The following is a 17,145-nucleotide window of genomic DNA, read 5'->3' on the forward strand; positions in this document are numbered from 1 at the left end:
CAGCTTTGGTAGGAAGAGAAAAATGTGATAGGAAAAGAACTAAAGATGGGCTTTGTTTCATGATTTTGCCTAGAACGCGCCTTGTTTAGGAGGGAAACAACCTAAATTTCTTCTGAAGCCAGTGGCAAGAAAGATAAAGAAGAGGAAGACCACTTCAAATCAGTTCTTCATGTGCTAAACAATTCCTGAAAAATCACACAGCTTAAATATTTAATAATTCTTTAAAAATCTATTTCTGTAATAAATTTCTGAGTTGCTGCAAGTACGGCTTGTAACATAGTGTCAGAATATTGGACTTGGTCTTTTTTTATTTGTTTTTCCCCTTTCATCTAATTTACTAGAGTAGTCATTGCAACATGAGACTTTTCACCTAGGCCAATTATAATTTTTTCCCCAGTTTTAGTATCAATACAAGAAATCAACATTTGAAAAACTAAGGAGAATTACATAAATAGGACTGAGAAAAGGTTCATCCATTTAGCTACTAGCATGTGAGTGCCAATTTTCAGTTAGAAAAAGATAAATTCAGCCAAAAGAATGCACTTGTCAGCTAGTGTAGAGATTTCTCAAGAGTACACCTAAATGAGATGTTGCAATTCTTGCTACATGCAACTTATCATTAAACCAAAGTGGCAGATGTTGTTGCAAAAGCAGAGATAAAGTCATAATTTTTTAAAAGTAAAAAAAACAGGCTGGACTTTTTAGCAAAATCGTAGGGAACAGTTAGCTGTATGTCTGAATGAATTAATCATCAGAAGATGACTGAAATTTCAACTGCTAAATAAAAACCTACAAAGTACATATATTGTATTATCTTAAATAAAAATAAAACTATGAGGTGTTAACAGTTATTCTCTGAATTCTGGATTTCTTAATTATTTTTAAACTCTGACACTTGTTTAGAGTTTGTTTCCAAATAATTTATAGTAAAACTAAAACATTTTTAAATTAATTTGCTCAGTAAACCAGAAGTTTAGCAAAGGAAAAAGTTCAGATTTGTAGGCAGGAAGATGATCCTAACAACAAAACTATTTGCCCTTTATTTCCTCTCGCAAGATCTCCTTTACGTTACAGGCTGCCATTGACCTTACGGGATACCTTTGCTTTGCTTAGCTACCAACTAAATGAGCTCTATTTTCTGAACCTAACACCCAAGTATCTTCAATGTAGATGGAGGATCTCACTAAAACTGTAACTGCTTTGTGCAGTGTATTGAGATTTGGATGGCCTCTGCCTACACAGTTAATCCTTGGCCACTAAATTGTTCATGGATTTCTAGGTCGCTTATCTGTGATATTTCTAAGTTTCAGTGGTTCCAATGTCTTCTCAGATATCAATTTGGAAGGTCAGTGAAGACAGTGATAGTAACTAGAATAAAGACTGCTGATGACATCAATGCATGCTATCATGTGTTCGATGTTATGGTAAATCTGCACATGGATTGTCTGAAACTCACAGTAATCTTGTGACCAAAAAATACTGAGTTATCACCACTTTGCCTGTGAGAAAAATGAGGCTTAGAAAGAGAAAATAATTTCCCAAGGTTACACAGCCAATAAGGGCTGGGTGAGGATTTGACTCTAGAGCCTGTATATCCCAACCCTACCTGACCCTGTTTCTAGAAAAGAGGACCCCTGCAAGGAGCAGGAGCTGACCTGATTCTGATTCTGATGAAGGATGGTGAATGATTGGAATACACCTGCGCTCTCTGGGCAAGTCACAGAATCTATCTGGGGCTTTGTTCCCTCTTCTGTAAAATGAAGATATTGAGTCCCATGTTCTACACGGCCACTGTGAGATCTCTGGTTACAGTACCCTACAATATACCAGTTGTATAGTGTTAGTAGAAAGAACTTTTAACTTAGCCGTAGAAGTCCAAAATTCACCATTAACTTTTGTGAGTTGGGGCAAGTCTTTTAACCTCTCCAGTTATTTGCCTCACTTCAGGGGTTTTTTTTTGTTGTTGTTTTTTAAGATGTTAGTAGCTTCAAAAAAGTGTAATATTGCCCACAAAGTACTATCCCAACACCTTAAATAAATTTTATAGCATTGAAATTATGGATTTGAGTAATTATGATAAATTGGCTTCTCACTCTTTTTTCTTATTATTTAAAACACCTAATGTGAAATATTTTGAGGTAATACTTATTTGTAGTAGGTTTAAACAGAGAGGGAGGGGCAGGAGGGAGGAATGGAGAGAGGGAAAGATAGAGAGAAATAACCTCCAAGGTTCCATTCACACAGGAAAGGGGTTGAGATGTCCAAGAGAGGCACGCAACCCTATAAAGAAAGGGGAAATGTACCCACTAGGACACTAGAAATTTTTAGTAAAAAGCAGCAGTGGAAAGTAAGCTATGTATACACTGACTCTTCTGCAGTTTGACCAAGTTAATGATTAGAAATGCTGTCATGTGTCACATTTCGCCAGGGTGTTTATTTACCTTGATATTGATATTATTTTATCTCTGCGGGCCAAGGATGCCCTGGCTTCTGTATAGAGATTAATGATTGATTAGCTCATAGTCGGGAAGCTTACTAAAAGGGGACTGGTTACTCTTAGCTGCCATTTTTTTCTGGGTTACCTGCAGGAAACAGGGTGCTGTAGGACTTGCCAGCCGGGAAATGAAGAGGATCCTGTTTCTCCTGCTCACCGTGCATGCTCTGGAAAGAGGTGAGACTTCCCGTGCTGGGACCATTTACAAGAACTCTTACCAGTCTAATTGTCTGTCGCCACTTTAAAAAAGTATACAAACGTGAAATACAGAGTAATTGGCGAGGATGTTAGGAAGAGAAGAATCAAAGCAGGGTTAATCTGAGCTGAAATGTGGCTTAGAGCTTTCAACTGGAATAGCCAAGACATCAAGATAATCTCATGAAAGGAAGAAAAAGTACATTATTTGTCAATTATCCTTTCCTGCTCTTTTGATAACCAAGACCGCGGAGAATGTTTTGAAATTGGAATATTTTTTAAAAATGTATTTGAGAGAGAGAAACATCAGTATGTTGTTCCACTTATTTATGTATGCATCGGTTGATTCTTGTATGTGCCCTGACTTGTGACTGAATGTGAAATCTTGGTGTATCGGGACGATACTCTAACCAACTGAGCTACCCAGCCAGGGCAAAATTAGAATCGTTTTAGTTAATAGAAGAAATGCAAATGGAGGCTTTGATCCATCCATGAGCAATTTTTTTCAGATTTTAAATATTTATTGCCACTGAGAGCATAATATACCATATCAATAAGATCAACTGAGATTTGAGTCTCTTAGAGGAACCCCATATGTATATTTGAAAATACATTGTAGTTTCTAAAATATCCCACATAAAATAATTTAATGGCCACGAAGCATGATTATCAAAGATAATTGAGCTATATTTTATTAAGATTATTCTTCAAATAGTCTCTTCATCTTTTAGCAATGTTTAAAAATCTTTTTAAATGATACAGGTTGAAATTATGTGAAGTATACAACTTTATAAAATTTTCAGCTTGGGAAATTTCCATAATCAGTTTCAATTTACTTTTCTGGATGATGCTTAAATACCTGTAAGGAATCTGCATTCATCCAGCTTTGAGGAATTAGTTTTCACTTAGTACTGTCAGTCTCACTGAAGTGATACATTAATATTCATATTAGTAATGTATTTAACCTGTGGAATAAAATATGTATAGTCTAGGAATTATTGGTATTAAATGTGACATAAATAATCTCACTCTTGACTTATTCTATTTACATTAACTTTTCCTTGATCTTACTTTTGTTGTACAAATTTTGTCTCATTCACCAATAGATTTTAAGTAAGCTATGGGTCTTAAAGTAAGACTACAAAGTCTGAGATGTACTGGGGTATAAATAAGTAACATAAATTGTGTCCCCTAAGAGACCTCTGAATAGGCCAACACCCAAGAAACCCTGAAAGCTTATTCCTTTGCCCAAGGGTTTCCCTGGAGTATCTGAACCTGAAAATGCCTACTGCAGCAGTGTTGATCAGGATGTTCAAAACACCAGAAGGTTCAGTAATGGCTAGGACCTGGAATTATATGTGGATGTTATAAGGTGGGACATGAGTCTCCATGTTGGACTGCTGACTCAGTAAGTGTACATTGCCTTCACCTAAAAGAGTTATAGTGTCCTTTGAAGAATAACAGAGAATTCTGCAGCCTCTATTTTGACATCCTTCAACATCCTCTGACTCTGATGAAATGGATGCTAAAGTCAGCTTGCTTGAAGGTCTAAACTTCTCGTCACGCAGGTGCCATAGGTTTGACGATATTCCCTGAGACATATATAATACATTTGCAAGTAACCAATGTTTAATATTTGGCTATAGGGGTCCTGACCCTTCAGTCCTCTATTCCAGGGGTGGGGAACAGCTAGCCCGCTGGCCATATAAGGCCCGTGAAATCATTTGGTCTGGCCCTGCCAAGGCACTAGGGGTGAATTAATTAAATGTTTGACCAAATATAGCAGGCTAATTTTTAGGTTGATAATTTTGTATGGCCCCCAAATAACCTTTTAAATATCAAAATGGCCATTGGCTGAAAAAAGGTTCCCCAACCCCACATACTAAGTCAGCAACATACCTGGAAGCTAGAAGTGTGCCCTTGGGGAAAATTGCAAAGTATATGAATTAAAAGAGTTGAGAGGTGGAGGAGGATTGGATGGTGGAGGATTGTTAGAGCTGCAGTTTTCTCTGCCTGTTACAGTTCTAGATCGCTAACTGACCACCCACAGCATTTGTCTAGACCACCTTTTCTAAAAGTATTTCACTCAAGACTCATCTTAGAAAAAAGTCTCTATGGTCAAACACATTTAAGAAACAAGCTATACATTAGTCCCTCTTGGTTGGTTCACAATCACTGTGTTTGTTTTCCCAAAGGTTCTGAGAAGTCCTGTAAGAAAGAAACCTTACTTAACCCAGAGTTTCCCAAATGTATTGGCTTTTCCCTAAATTGCCTATATCCTATGGGAGCATTTTTGGATATTTCCGGTCTATAATGGATACTGCTGTAGCTCAGCATGAACATCAGCCCCAGTTAGGCCAGTCCTCTCCTACCCAACAGCACTGGGGATACAGTCCACAAACCCTTCTGTGCTTCTGGGGAGATGCACAGAATCTGGATGGAGTCATAAGACAACACCCAATATACCTACCCCTTGAAAAACAAAACAACAGTGTTTGCCAGTTGCCTCCACCTGACTTCTTTCCCTGGGACTGAGATGAATGTAGTGCTAATCTATAATGTACTTTCCCCTCTTCCCAAAATACAAGCAAAGGCTGCTGACACAGCTTTATAATTAACAAGGAGGTAATGCTAACCGGGAGTATGTTATTGCAGTTCATAAGAGCTGTTGTCAAGAACAGGATATTTACTATGAACATGTTCATTTTTTCGTCAAGCACTTCATTCTTAGCATATATATTTTTACTAACCATGATACCAAATAGCAAGAAAGTTGTGGGTAAGCTGTATTTCCCCTTCTTCCATTTGCCTCTTAAAGCAGCCCTAGACAGTGTGGGCTTTCCCAATCTCCCAAGCCACCACTGAATCACCTCGTTTCTCTTTTCTACAAGTTGCCTGCCCCTTTAACAGTAACCACTTGAAAATTAAAGTTGCCTTTAGTTTGGTTCAGGAACACAGCTGTACAGAATGCCAGAGAGAAATAATTTAGGATAAGTAGATATCCTCTCTGTTTTCCCAAATATCTTTATAAATTTTCTGCCAAACCTACATAATGGTTATTAAGGAGTTGATGTAGAATGCAAGAACTATGTGACAAAAAGGACACAGCTGTTTAAAGAGCTAAAAGTGAGTTTCAAGCAGAAGGAATGCAGGTGCAAAAGTCCTGAGCTAGGGACAAGCATGCCCAGAGTAAAAGCATAAAAGAGGCTTTAGCCAAGAGCGAACAGGAAAACAGCTGAAGCCAGAGAAATAGGTAACTTCACCATCAAAGGCAACGTTAACCTCCCCAGAAATCAAGAGCAATGTCACACTTCACTGTTGTGAGGTGCAATGCGAGGTTTTCACTCACCATCCTGTGTGTGGAATAGGGACAAGTGTGCACACTCTTTAAAAGGCCATAAGATTAATCTTTAGGGGAAGGAGATTTTTAAAATCCTTAAAAAGAATTGATTACCCTCTCCCCCAGAATCTACTGTCACCTAACTTCGTTATTCTGCCCACTGCTGTCCAATTTTCTCTCCAATTTCACCCCTGTTCACTCTGCTCTAGCCACACTGGCCCCGACACTATCGGCCTCTCTATGTACTTCAGGGCTTTGCACTAGCTCCTCCCTCCTCTTAGAGCACTGATCCCCGATATCCACATGGCTCTCCTCACTCCCTTCAGGTGTCTGCTCCACGTTCATGTATAAAGATGGCTTCCTTGAGTAACCTATCTCACATAGCACCTACCACTCCGTTTTCTTCTGTCCTTGTACCATGCTTTATTTATTTTTTAGCACTCGTCATCTGACCCTATCACCAGCTGTTCATTTGTTTATTGTAACAAATTAAAATGTAGAATATAAAATGTAGAATTTGGGCAGAACCAGAATTTTATCAGTTGAGTTTACAAGGCAATGTTATCACTGCTGCCCTTATTTGAGATACCTCAAAATCTTTCAATAAAAACCAAGAGAAATAACCAGTCACTAACACCAACGTAAAGGGAATTTAGTGAAGTTCATGCTGCCTACTATGACTCATCCAGTCCAAAAACCCGTTCATCGCTATCCCATAAAACTGTCTCTGTCTCCTAACTTCCCTTTCTTCCTGACACCACATTATCAGAATCATTTATGTTCAGTCCTATACAGCCTTCTTGGATTTTTAAATTCATTTTTATTAGCCCTATTCAATCTTTCCACGCTGTGTAAATTTCAGCCTTGAAGTGGCTCAGACTTGTACAAAGCACTCGACTATAGAAACCTCCTCAGCATCCTTTTTGTCTCCTCCTTTACCGCCAGCATATGCCTGGCTCTCCAGGCCTGTGAACACACCACTCAAACCCATTTCCACTGACGTTTCCATACGCTGTCCTTATCCAGGCCCTCGTTCCCCTTTACTGGGCTATTGTAATGGCTTCCTACTCTAATCCTTACCTCCCATCCCTTGCCCAACTAATTCATATTATTAAAATACAATAAAAACCTGGCATAATGTGATAAATGGAGTCCATAAATGAACTGATTATATTTTTTACAAATCAGGATACTATTTTGGTGAGATTACAGGGATCAGGCTGTCTAATACAAATCCACCCCAAGTCTAGACCCTTTTTTACTAGAACCATGGAAACAACATTGGACATTGGGCATTTTCCTTTCTTCTCTTGGATCCTCGATCCTAGGGGCCTTTAAGTTTGCCATTCTTGCATGGATAGTGCCTAATAATGAGTCTTCAATTTCTCACTGGATTTTGGAAAATTGTATTTCATTAAGGAAAAAAAGTTTGTTGGTACTTCAGCATAATAATTACATACTATAGAATTGTTTTGGCCTTGTAAAACGTTTATAGAAATAATTTTATTAATAATAGAAAAGGATGATTACTAACATTTAAAAAGGAAGTTTCTCTTTATAAAATAATGCCATTTATGGTAACCTATTGGACTTAAAAATGCATTTAAATGGTTCAAGGTATCATCTTCATAAAAAACATCTATGATAATAGAGACAGACAGTGATAAATATATAATATAGCCTTGCCACTGGGTTAACTGAGTAAATAGAAATCATACAGTTTTAATAGCCATTGTAATGTATGGATGGATAGGAAAAGAAAAATCATCTGTATCCAACATTTTCTAAATTATTTTAGTCAAGGGATAGAGTGCAGGCCCTGGCTGGGTAGCTCAGCTGGTTAGAGCATCATCCTGATACACTAAGATTGCAGGTTCTATCCCCAGTCAGGGCACACACAAGAATTAACCAATGAATACATAAATATGTGGAACAACAAATCAACATTTCTCTCTGTATCTCTTGTTGTTTCACTTTCTGTGTCTGTCTCTCCCCTCCTTCCTCTTTCTCTCCCCTTTCCTCCCTCTCTCTAAAATAAATCAATACATTTAAAAAGTTTTTTTTTTAAAAAAGAGTCCATAACTAGCCAATGAAGCAGAATTATCAGTACTTCCTGTTTATATCAACTCAAATGTATATAATATGGAAATATGACTTTGCCATTCCTTATTGAATGATACTTTCTTCAGATTTCATAATGCTTAGTGAATTGGCTCTTTGAAAATTCATGTGTGTCCAGAATAATGCCAAGCACACAAGACTTAAAAATATGATTGTTGCACTAAAGGAATTTCTATAGAAAATAAGATAATTTTGCTTAAAGGAAATTTTAGTATTGGCCTGCTTTTTAAGGTCTATTTGCAAGTACCTAGTAAGTATTACTATATGTCCCTGTCTACACAAAAACCAAAGCACTAGACAGGCTTTCAGCCATCCTGCTCACCTTTCTATTTGTAAGGTTTAACAATCCTTACAACCTTGTCTTTAAAAGGGGAATATCGCCCTGGCCAGTGTGGCTCAGTTGGCTGGGCATCCTTCTGTGCACTGAAAGGTTCCTGGCTCAATTCCCTGTCAGGGCACATGCTCGGGTTGTGGGCTAGATCCCTCACAGGGGGCATGCAGGAGGCAGCATATTGAGGTTTCACTCTCGCTTCAATGTTTCTCTCTCTCTCTCTCTCTCTCTCTCTCGTCCTCTCTCTCTATAAAAATTAATAACAAATCTTTAAAAACATAAATAAATAAATAAATAAATAAATAAATAAATAAAGGGAATATGAAGAGGAAGAATGAATGTTTCCAGGACTTGTAATTACAAATTAAGACCTCAGAAGGGCAGGAATAATAAAGAATCTTTCAATACCATAAACAGAATACTGAATTCTAAGAGTAATTCTCAAACCCACCGATAAAATACGCTCCAAAAAGTTAATGTTGCTTGTTTGGATATTAACACAATTTTCCATATAAACAATTTATACACAGAGATGAAGTTCTTAAATTGACACACAAAAAATGTGTAGTAAATATTGGAAGTGAACTGTGAAAACTACGAATCTCATAGGATTTTTGTGATTGAGATAATATGTAAAATATTTGGAACAATGCCTGACTAATTGTTGGTACTCAAATGTGAACCATTATCCTGATATTATTTCTTCTTCTATTGCTTTAAAAAATAAGCCCTGCAGCCCTGCAATGCATTCTAAGTTTCCCAAGTCAGGATGCAGGGGACATCAGCCTCACCCATCCCAAATTTACTCCCTTATTGTCCTCCACAAATGCGTTTGCAGGGGTGAGAAAGTGCCCAAATTATGAAGGGAATGGGAGGTGGAATGAGATGCATGGAAAATAATGCCTCCTTAGGACTTTGGAGAATATATCATCTATACAGGCTACTACCCATGATGAACCCAAAGACATTAGTTTGAGTGGCTATCAAGTCACTATTGCAGCTGGGCAACTAACCCATTTATTCTACATATTCTACTGTTTTAAAATTTTCAAGATCTGAAAAAAAGGCCCCATTTGTTCCACTGATGGCATACTAAGAGGTACATTTAATTTCCTCTAGAGTAGTTAATCGGCAGATGTCATGTAGACCTCTGGATTTAGTATTAAAAGAATTGAATTTCTTCCCATCGATTCAAACTCAGAAAAGTGCACACCTGCCTGCAAACATCAATATCAATATGAAAAACCAGAGTAATGTTACATATAAAGATGAAAAACATCAAAGGAGATGAAACCAAAGGAAAAAGCCTGAAATGGAATAAATGTTAACTTGATTACTAGTTCTTCATTGAAGAAAGCGTTTCTAGTGATACATTTATAATTTTCTTTAGCTCCAATATTCAGGCCAGCTTCCTAAACCAGGCCAGCAATGTTGAAGTTCTCAAATAAAATCATTACTCCTAAATCACCAATATCTAGTCCAACTGCTTAATAAGCACTGCAAACCAGAATCTTATTGATAAAATTTAAAAAGCAAAAGCAAATATACTGACCTTTGCTGACATAGACGAGCCTGTCAGCGCAGAATAGAAATAAAAATGCCACAGAAATGAAATTGCAAAAATATAAAATGCCCAGCAGGGATCTGAAACGCCATGATTCTTCTGAACAAAATAGGAAAGCAGCAACACAAGACAATTCCCAGCTTTCTGTATCAGCATGTATTCAATTCAGTGTTATTTAGGGTCCACCGATCGCTCCTGGTATACAAACAGCTTTTCTAGGGGACCAAGTTGCTTTCAGAGAAAGATTATAACAGCAATAGTTAAAGCAGTCAAAATACCTTTTAAAGTGGTGTTTGTACCAAGACAGTATCTTATTGTCTATCCCCAATAGATTAGCAGCTCCATGAGGGCAGAGATGTGTCTATTTTGCTCTTCATTTGTACATTCAATACTGTACCCTATGTCTGGCACAGAGTAAATCTTTTAGGCATGTCTGTTGCATGCATGCATGAATATGTCAGCTGTGTTGGAAGAGGTGAGTTGCATGGAGCACAACAGAGTTTCTGAAAGTAAATCTAACTTCTTTTCAAAATTCCAGAATGAGACATGACTTACCAGAATGTTGCACAATACAGGTAGAAATGAGACACGTTATTGCAAAAACCAAAAATTCTGTTAATGAAATGTGTAAACATTTAATGCCGAAAGGTCACTGTGAGAAAAAGATTTCACCAGTGTCACTGAGATTATGCCAATATTTACTGGAGCCACGTCAAAGTCCAGATTGCCCGCTTTAAAACCACGTGGCACATTAAAGAATACAGGATGCCATTTACAATTCGTTCAAGATAGAATTTAATTATATGAATCAACGTCTGCTCAACTGGGATGAAAAACAATTTTATTAAGCAGTACTCCATGGAATAGAAATCAATTTGTAATAATCACACTGCAAATTAACTTCAGTATTTGTCATTTTTTTTGGAAGATGAGAAAATGATTAGCATATTTGCCTGCTAATCTTATAAGCAGTATATGTTCTCTTCGGATAAATAAAATTTTTAAATCAGAGATATATTTCGAGTCTTCCACCTGGAAGACACATGGCGCAACAGCTCCCTCTGCAGGTAGGTTTTGTAAGAGCAGTGTTACCTTTTTATATATTTCATTCTGAATTTTCTCAATGCCTCCCTTTTGGGCTTCCTCCTTGCTTCTGTGATGCCCAAAGCTGAATGTTCCCATAAAAATGGCTTCAAAACCATTTTAAATCTTATATAGTCAATCTAGTTTTCCGTTTCCCTCTAATAATTTTGTATTCTAGCGAAAGCATTACATAAAACCTGTGGATTCCAATGTACTTTGGTGCAAACACAAGTAGTTGATTTCATTAAAGCTATTTAACAAGGGATAGATAATCTATAGTGGTCATTTACACTACATTCACATATACTCACACATTCCTGCAACACACTGAATAAAAACTACTTTTTTGCTGAAGTGAGAAATCCAACTCTGACAGGTTAGAAACAAATTCTTTCTGAAAAGGTTTATCAGAGGCCTCATTTGCATACAGGCTCCCACTGTGAATGTTATTGAGTAGCCATGATGAAAAGTATTAACAAAAAATAATCTCTGCAATTTTACAGGGAGATTTTATTAACAAAGTTAGCGCCTCTGCATTAAACAGAGAAAGAGCTATTTTTTGTAAACATAGCTTTGGGGTAAAAAGGTTCCATATAATTTCTTACTACTTCTAAAAGGGATTATTTTGTAATCCCTTTGAAGTGATTTTAGTCATCAAGAGGATACGATCTTGTACTAAAATCAGGAATCTGTCATATAGATGGTTATTTAAGCTCCATTTGAATATTTCCAGTAACAAACCACACTCACTTCTCCAAGAGGCTGTTCGCCATTTCAGCTAGCATTTAGCCGTGGCTACAGTCAAGGTCTGCCACTGAACCAAAGTCTCCTGCCAGCGCCTTCTCCCAGCTCTACCTTCAGAGCAGCCTAAAACCACTCTGCAGGCATCCAGAGGTGACAGCTCTTCGTTCCAGGAGGACAGCTCTACCTTCAGTTCTTCCCCTGTATAGCCTTCTCTCCAGTCCCACAGAATACCATCAATGATTAATGGACATTTTCTGCCTTATTTTGACCTTTTGAAACTGTGACAATATCCAACTTTGTAAACCAGTCAATAAATTCTGGGAAGTGTGCTAGATTTAAAGGTTCTCAGATACAAGCGGCTTTCTGTAGTCCACTGACTATTAGTGTTACCAATCCTACTGTTTGTCCTAGTTTCCAAAATAAGAGGTTTTGAACATGTGGGTTCTTCTGTGTTATTTTTATGGTATTTTAGTTGGTCCCTTATTACAAAGTGCTGCTTAAGAATGTCTTTGTCCTTAGTTCTGACTCTTCTCATCTCAGTACTATACTTTGAGTCATTCACCTGAAAGATACAAGGTGCAACAGATTACTCTATGGGTAGTTTGCACCAGTAAATCTAACAAATCCTACAGAGAATCATTTTGAGGAGGAGGAGGAGGAGGAGGAGGAGGAGGAGGAGGAGGAGGAGAAGGAGGAGGAGGGGGAGGTATCTTCTCTAGTCTGTATCCAATCACATTCATTCTAAACCATAAAACAAAAATGTCTACCCTCACAGACTGTAACTGTTAGGGAGGTGAGGACATCTGGGTGATGAAGGCATGACAGCAATTGCCATCACCTGAGATGGATTTCCTACTATTTAAAGTCAGGAAGATAAATCACTAAAAGTTAAAACCACTTATCTCAGAAGAGAATCTGAGTCATTTATATACTTTTTAATATTTTTTTAAAGAAAAAGCACCATAGAGTGTTGGAAAATGTCCTAGACTTATTTGCATAATGACATAGGGAAGAGCACTGGCTACCTTCCATGTTCCCCCCCCACACACACACACACACACACTGCATATGGAATAGGTGTGTTGAACAAGTGAGTCTCACAAACAGTAGAAAACTCTCCTCCTGACCTGAGCAATCTAGCTCTTCCCAGTCTCTTGAGTGGACTAAAGAGTAAGTTCCATGATTTTTCTGTTCACTCTCAAATAAAATGTCTTCTGGTCTCTTTGAACCTCAAAATAACTACCTTATAATAGTCGTGGGAATATCTGTTTGTGTTTAATAGCCAAAATGTGCAACTTTGCTTAAAGGTGAAGCTATTACACAAGATCAGGCCCCGGTCAGTCCCATTGCCTGTGGTGCCAAAGAGGGACAGGTACACGTTCCTCCCACTCTCTAGGCTGTTTTTGGTTCCTCAAACACAGGGAAGGAAGAAGCCAGCAGAAGAGCTAAGAGCAGGAAAAAGTAACACTAGCTCACTGGGCAGCTTAGTGAGCTAGTGTTGTTTCCTCTGGTTATGGGAGATGTTCAATGTCGACATTTTCTTTGTGGCTTCTTTGGAGATCTTTCTCATCATCCTTGGAGATCTCTCACATCCAGCTAACACCTCAAAACTGACCTTCAGACCTCTGATTTCAAACTGCCTGCCTCTGCACAGAGGTATCCCACAGTTGGCGGCCCACTGTCCTCTAGTCAGCCCTTTGGGGGAGGGAGGGAAGAGAAGAGCAACACAACTCGCTCTCCTATTTGACCCATATCGGGTCCACAAGCCTCAGCAAAGCTTCCCACTCACAACCCTCTCCTTTGTTGCTCCAGCCCCCGCCCCCAACCCTTTAGCTTTCTCTAGTCTGAATCAGACACCCGTCCATTGTACCTCACGCTCCAAGGGTCACCTATCAAGGTCTGTGCTCGAAGCCCCTTTTACTACACTTGAAATGAGGAGAAGCACACCCCTCCACTCCCCCAAACCCACCACACTGACAACTTTATCCAAAAAAACATTTTACCTAATTTTCATCTTTTGCCCCAGCGGAATTCCTAGGTTTCTGTTATACAGTCTGGGGATGGGTAATAGAGCAGTTCTCACACACTCCTTTTCAAGGTCCTGCATCAGAGGGGTCGCTCTTCACTTAGGAATGTAGACACTCTCTCCACTTACTTATTTTTTTTGTCCTCTTTCCCCCTCCCCACCTTTGAGAGCTTAGGTGAAACAAAGATAAAGAAGAGAGGAACAAAATGCCCCATTTTAGCATTATTATAAAGATGGGACCTAAGAGAATGATTGACACAACAATAGGCTCTGATAATCATTTGACTTTTTTACTTTCAGTATTAGATCACTCTTTTCTACTATCCATTAAGATTTATAGCATGCCATAAAATTCTGATCTACTTTTATAAAACAGCTAGAAAGGCACTAAAAAATGGAATTGCATATAGAAAAATGCTAGTTTCACCACAGATAAGTCACATAAAGGATCCCATTATACATATGCATTTAATGAAACATTAATTAAAAGGGAATAGAAACAAAACGTTTTTTGTTTTTGTTTTGTTTGTTTTTTTGGATCCTAGGCCGAGAATATGAGAAGGATAAAGTCTGCAAGGAATTAATCAATTTTGGAAAAGATGACTTCACAGCTTTGTAAGTATGAAGCACTCACTCACCCTCTAGGTTACTTGACCTTGAATGAAACTGCATGTAAGGTTAACTTCACCTCAGCATGAAGGGCTGAACCGATTTCTGATAAGATTAACAGGATAGAGCCCAGGGTCAAAGGAGGCAGAGGAGGCAGGCAAATGGAGGACATCCAAAGATTCCAGTTGAACTATCATTGCTGTGGTCTAAAAATTTGTTAAGCAATAGTTTCCTAAGGTAAATTAAAATGCAAACAGTACATGCTAGGACTGGCAAACAAAGGCAACAGGGTACGGAGCAGCTTCATTGAGAGAAGAACGAACATGAGGCTGTTTTGATAGAACTCTCAAGTTCAACTCCTGCCACTTTACAAGATCAGTTTACCTAGAACAAAACTGAAAGGCAACCTTATACTCTATTCATTCATCAAGAAAATACGTGCACTATTCCTTTAAAAAAAACTGAAAAGAATATTTTAATATGTGCAAATGTGGGAAACATTAATTCGAATTAAGTATGGATTTACTTTTCCCCTCAGATCAATGGTCCTCTACAGCAGAAAATTTCCCAGTGGAACTTTTGAACAGATCAGTCATCTTGTGAAGGAAGTTGTCTCCCTGACAGAAGCCTGCTGTGCTGAAGGGGCTGACCCTGACTGCTATGACAACAGGGTAGGTTTGTGTGGCCTGGCCGGGTCTGTGGTGGCCCACAGAAGGAAGCCAAGACAGGTCTTTATGCCATATCTTAGGGAAATCCTAGACAGCGACTCCACCTACTCCAATTTTGGAGGCAATATGAAGCCTGTTCCTCTAGAGCTCAGATTTATTCTAGCAAAACAAATCAACTCTGCCCATTAGTCCTACAGGTTCAAATGAGAAAACTGGGGCATATAACGATTCAGGAAATAGTTCTAATAGATTTTGTGTATCCTAAAATCTACACATACCTTTACCATGCCAAGCCTGGTAATGACTGACCCAGAGCAATTTAGTGTTGGCCTCCAATTAATTTGGTGTTCAAAAGTTGCCCTGTATACATAAACCACCAGGTTTGGGGATTTCTCCCCTGAAGTATACATGCAGAAATTATAATGCTGAAATGACAGGGTTCAAAATACAGACTGAACAAAGGTGAACCCACATGTGTTTCTAGCAATTTACTAATGTAGTCATCAGGCCCAACGCAGACGGCATTTAAATGTATCTTGATAAAGGCCTCTACAGGCAAATGTCTCCCTGTGTAAGCCTGCAGCAATTAGCCTGCGGAAACAATGTTCCAAAGATCAATGGACTAGAATCTACACAATGATTATTCTTATCATTAATTGCCTTATCTGGCCCTTATCTACTTTCTAAGAATTTCATAATCATTTTCTCCTATCACTAAGTCCATAAACAACCGAAATTTCAACCTGACCTTCTGAACCACCTTAAAATAGGCAAGCATCAAACTACTGACCATGATTAGCACAACAAAACGCATTTTTATTTGCTAATTTGAGAGAAGCTGCTGAATTATAAAGACAGAGCATAAGAGAGCAGAGATGGCACTGACATTTTTGCACACCGCCTTCCTCTTTCTCCTGCTTATTCAAAGTATTTTTTTAAAAATGTGTTGATGCTTTTTCTTCTTGAATGTCTTATTTGAAAGGAGGTAATAAAAAGAAACCATGGGAAAGTTGACAGGCAAAGAAATGGAATGGAAGAAGATATTCACTGAAGAGAGAGAGAGAGAGAAGAATAAAAAAAGAGTTCTTAACTTCTGAGAGTCTGATGGAAGTTAGATGTGGGAGAGGATGAGAGATGTTCACTTTTACATGAGTGATTCATCATGTTGCTTGCCTTCATTGATAGGAAACATCTTTAGGTGTTTTCCCTTGAAAAGATGACTAACATTCGCCGAAACCGGTTTGGCTCAGTGGATAGAGCATCGGCCTGCGGACTGAAAGGTCCTGGGTTCGATCCCGGTCAAGGCTATGTACCTGGGTTGTGGGCACATCCCCAGTAGGAGATGTGCAGGAGGCAGCTGATCGATGTTTCTCTCTCATCGATGTTTCTAACTCTCTATCTCTCTCCCTTCCTCTCTGTAAAAAATCAGTATATATATAAAAAAGAAAAGAAAAGATGACTAACATGTAAAATAAGTATAGGGATTTGAAAGTACTTTTTCCCAAGTAAATCCCAAAATAATTTTTTCCATGATAACTATATCTGCTCTACATTTTCATTTCAAATTCTTTCCAAAAAGAACATTTTTGTGGCTATAATTGCTTCGGTGGTCCTCTCATCATGGGCTTAGCCTGCACACCTGTTATCAGTGTATACGTGTTGAGGCAGTGGATTAAGTTGTACCAGTGATTTTTCAACCCATGCTACACATGAGAATAAGCTTTGGGAGAAAACAGACCCTAAGGCCTCATCTTTGACCTACTGTTTCAGAATTTCTGTGATGGGAAGCTCAGGCATTTAATTTTTATATATTTTATGAGAGATTTTGATGCAAAAGCAGGCTCAAGAACCACTGGCTAAGAGAATGAAAACCAATGCAGAAGACTAAAGCACTTAACAAGCGTCTGCTCAGGTAATAAAGCGGGGAGAGTAGGGCAGGAGGGTCCTGATTCTTGACGGGGTATTTGCAG

The 17,145-nt window shown here is 38.4% G+C and overlaps 1 protein-coding gene across 2 annotated transcripts in view; it reads left to right on the forward strand.

Moving 5' to 3' along the window:
• Nucleotides 1–2,588: 2,588 nt before the first annotated feature.
• The window catches only part of GC (GC, vitamin D binding protein), a 38,702-nt gene continuing 24,145 nt past the window's right edge, over nucleotides 2,589–17,145 (forward strand). For both annotated transcript variants that reach the window (XM_006094396.3, XM_014460637.2), the window contains exons 1-3: nucleotides 2,589–2,671; nucleotides 14,444–14,513; nucleotides 15,046–15,178. In XM_006094396.3, coding sequence (XP_006094458.1) covers nucleotides 2,623–2,671; nucleotides 14,444–14,513; nucleotides 15,046–15,178 — 252 coding nt within the window. In that variant the 5' untranslated portion in view covers nucleotides 2,589–2,622. The remainder of the gene's footprint in view (nucleotides 2,672–14,443; nucleotides 14,514–15,045; nucleotides 15,179–17,145) is intronic.

This window comes from Myotis lucifugus, unplaced genomic scaffold (genome assembly GCF_000147115.1).
Source record: "Myotis lucifugus unplaced genomic scaffold, Myoluc2.0 scaffold_136, whole genome shotgun sequence".
Taxonomy (NCBI): domain Eukaryota; kingdom Metazoa; phylum Chordata; class Mammalia; order Chiroptera; family Vespertilionidae; genus Myotis; species Myotis lucifugus.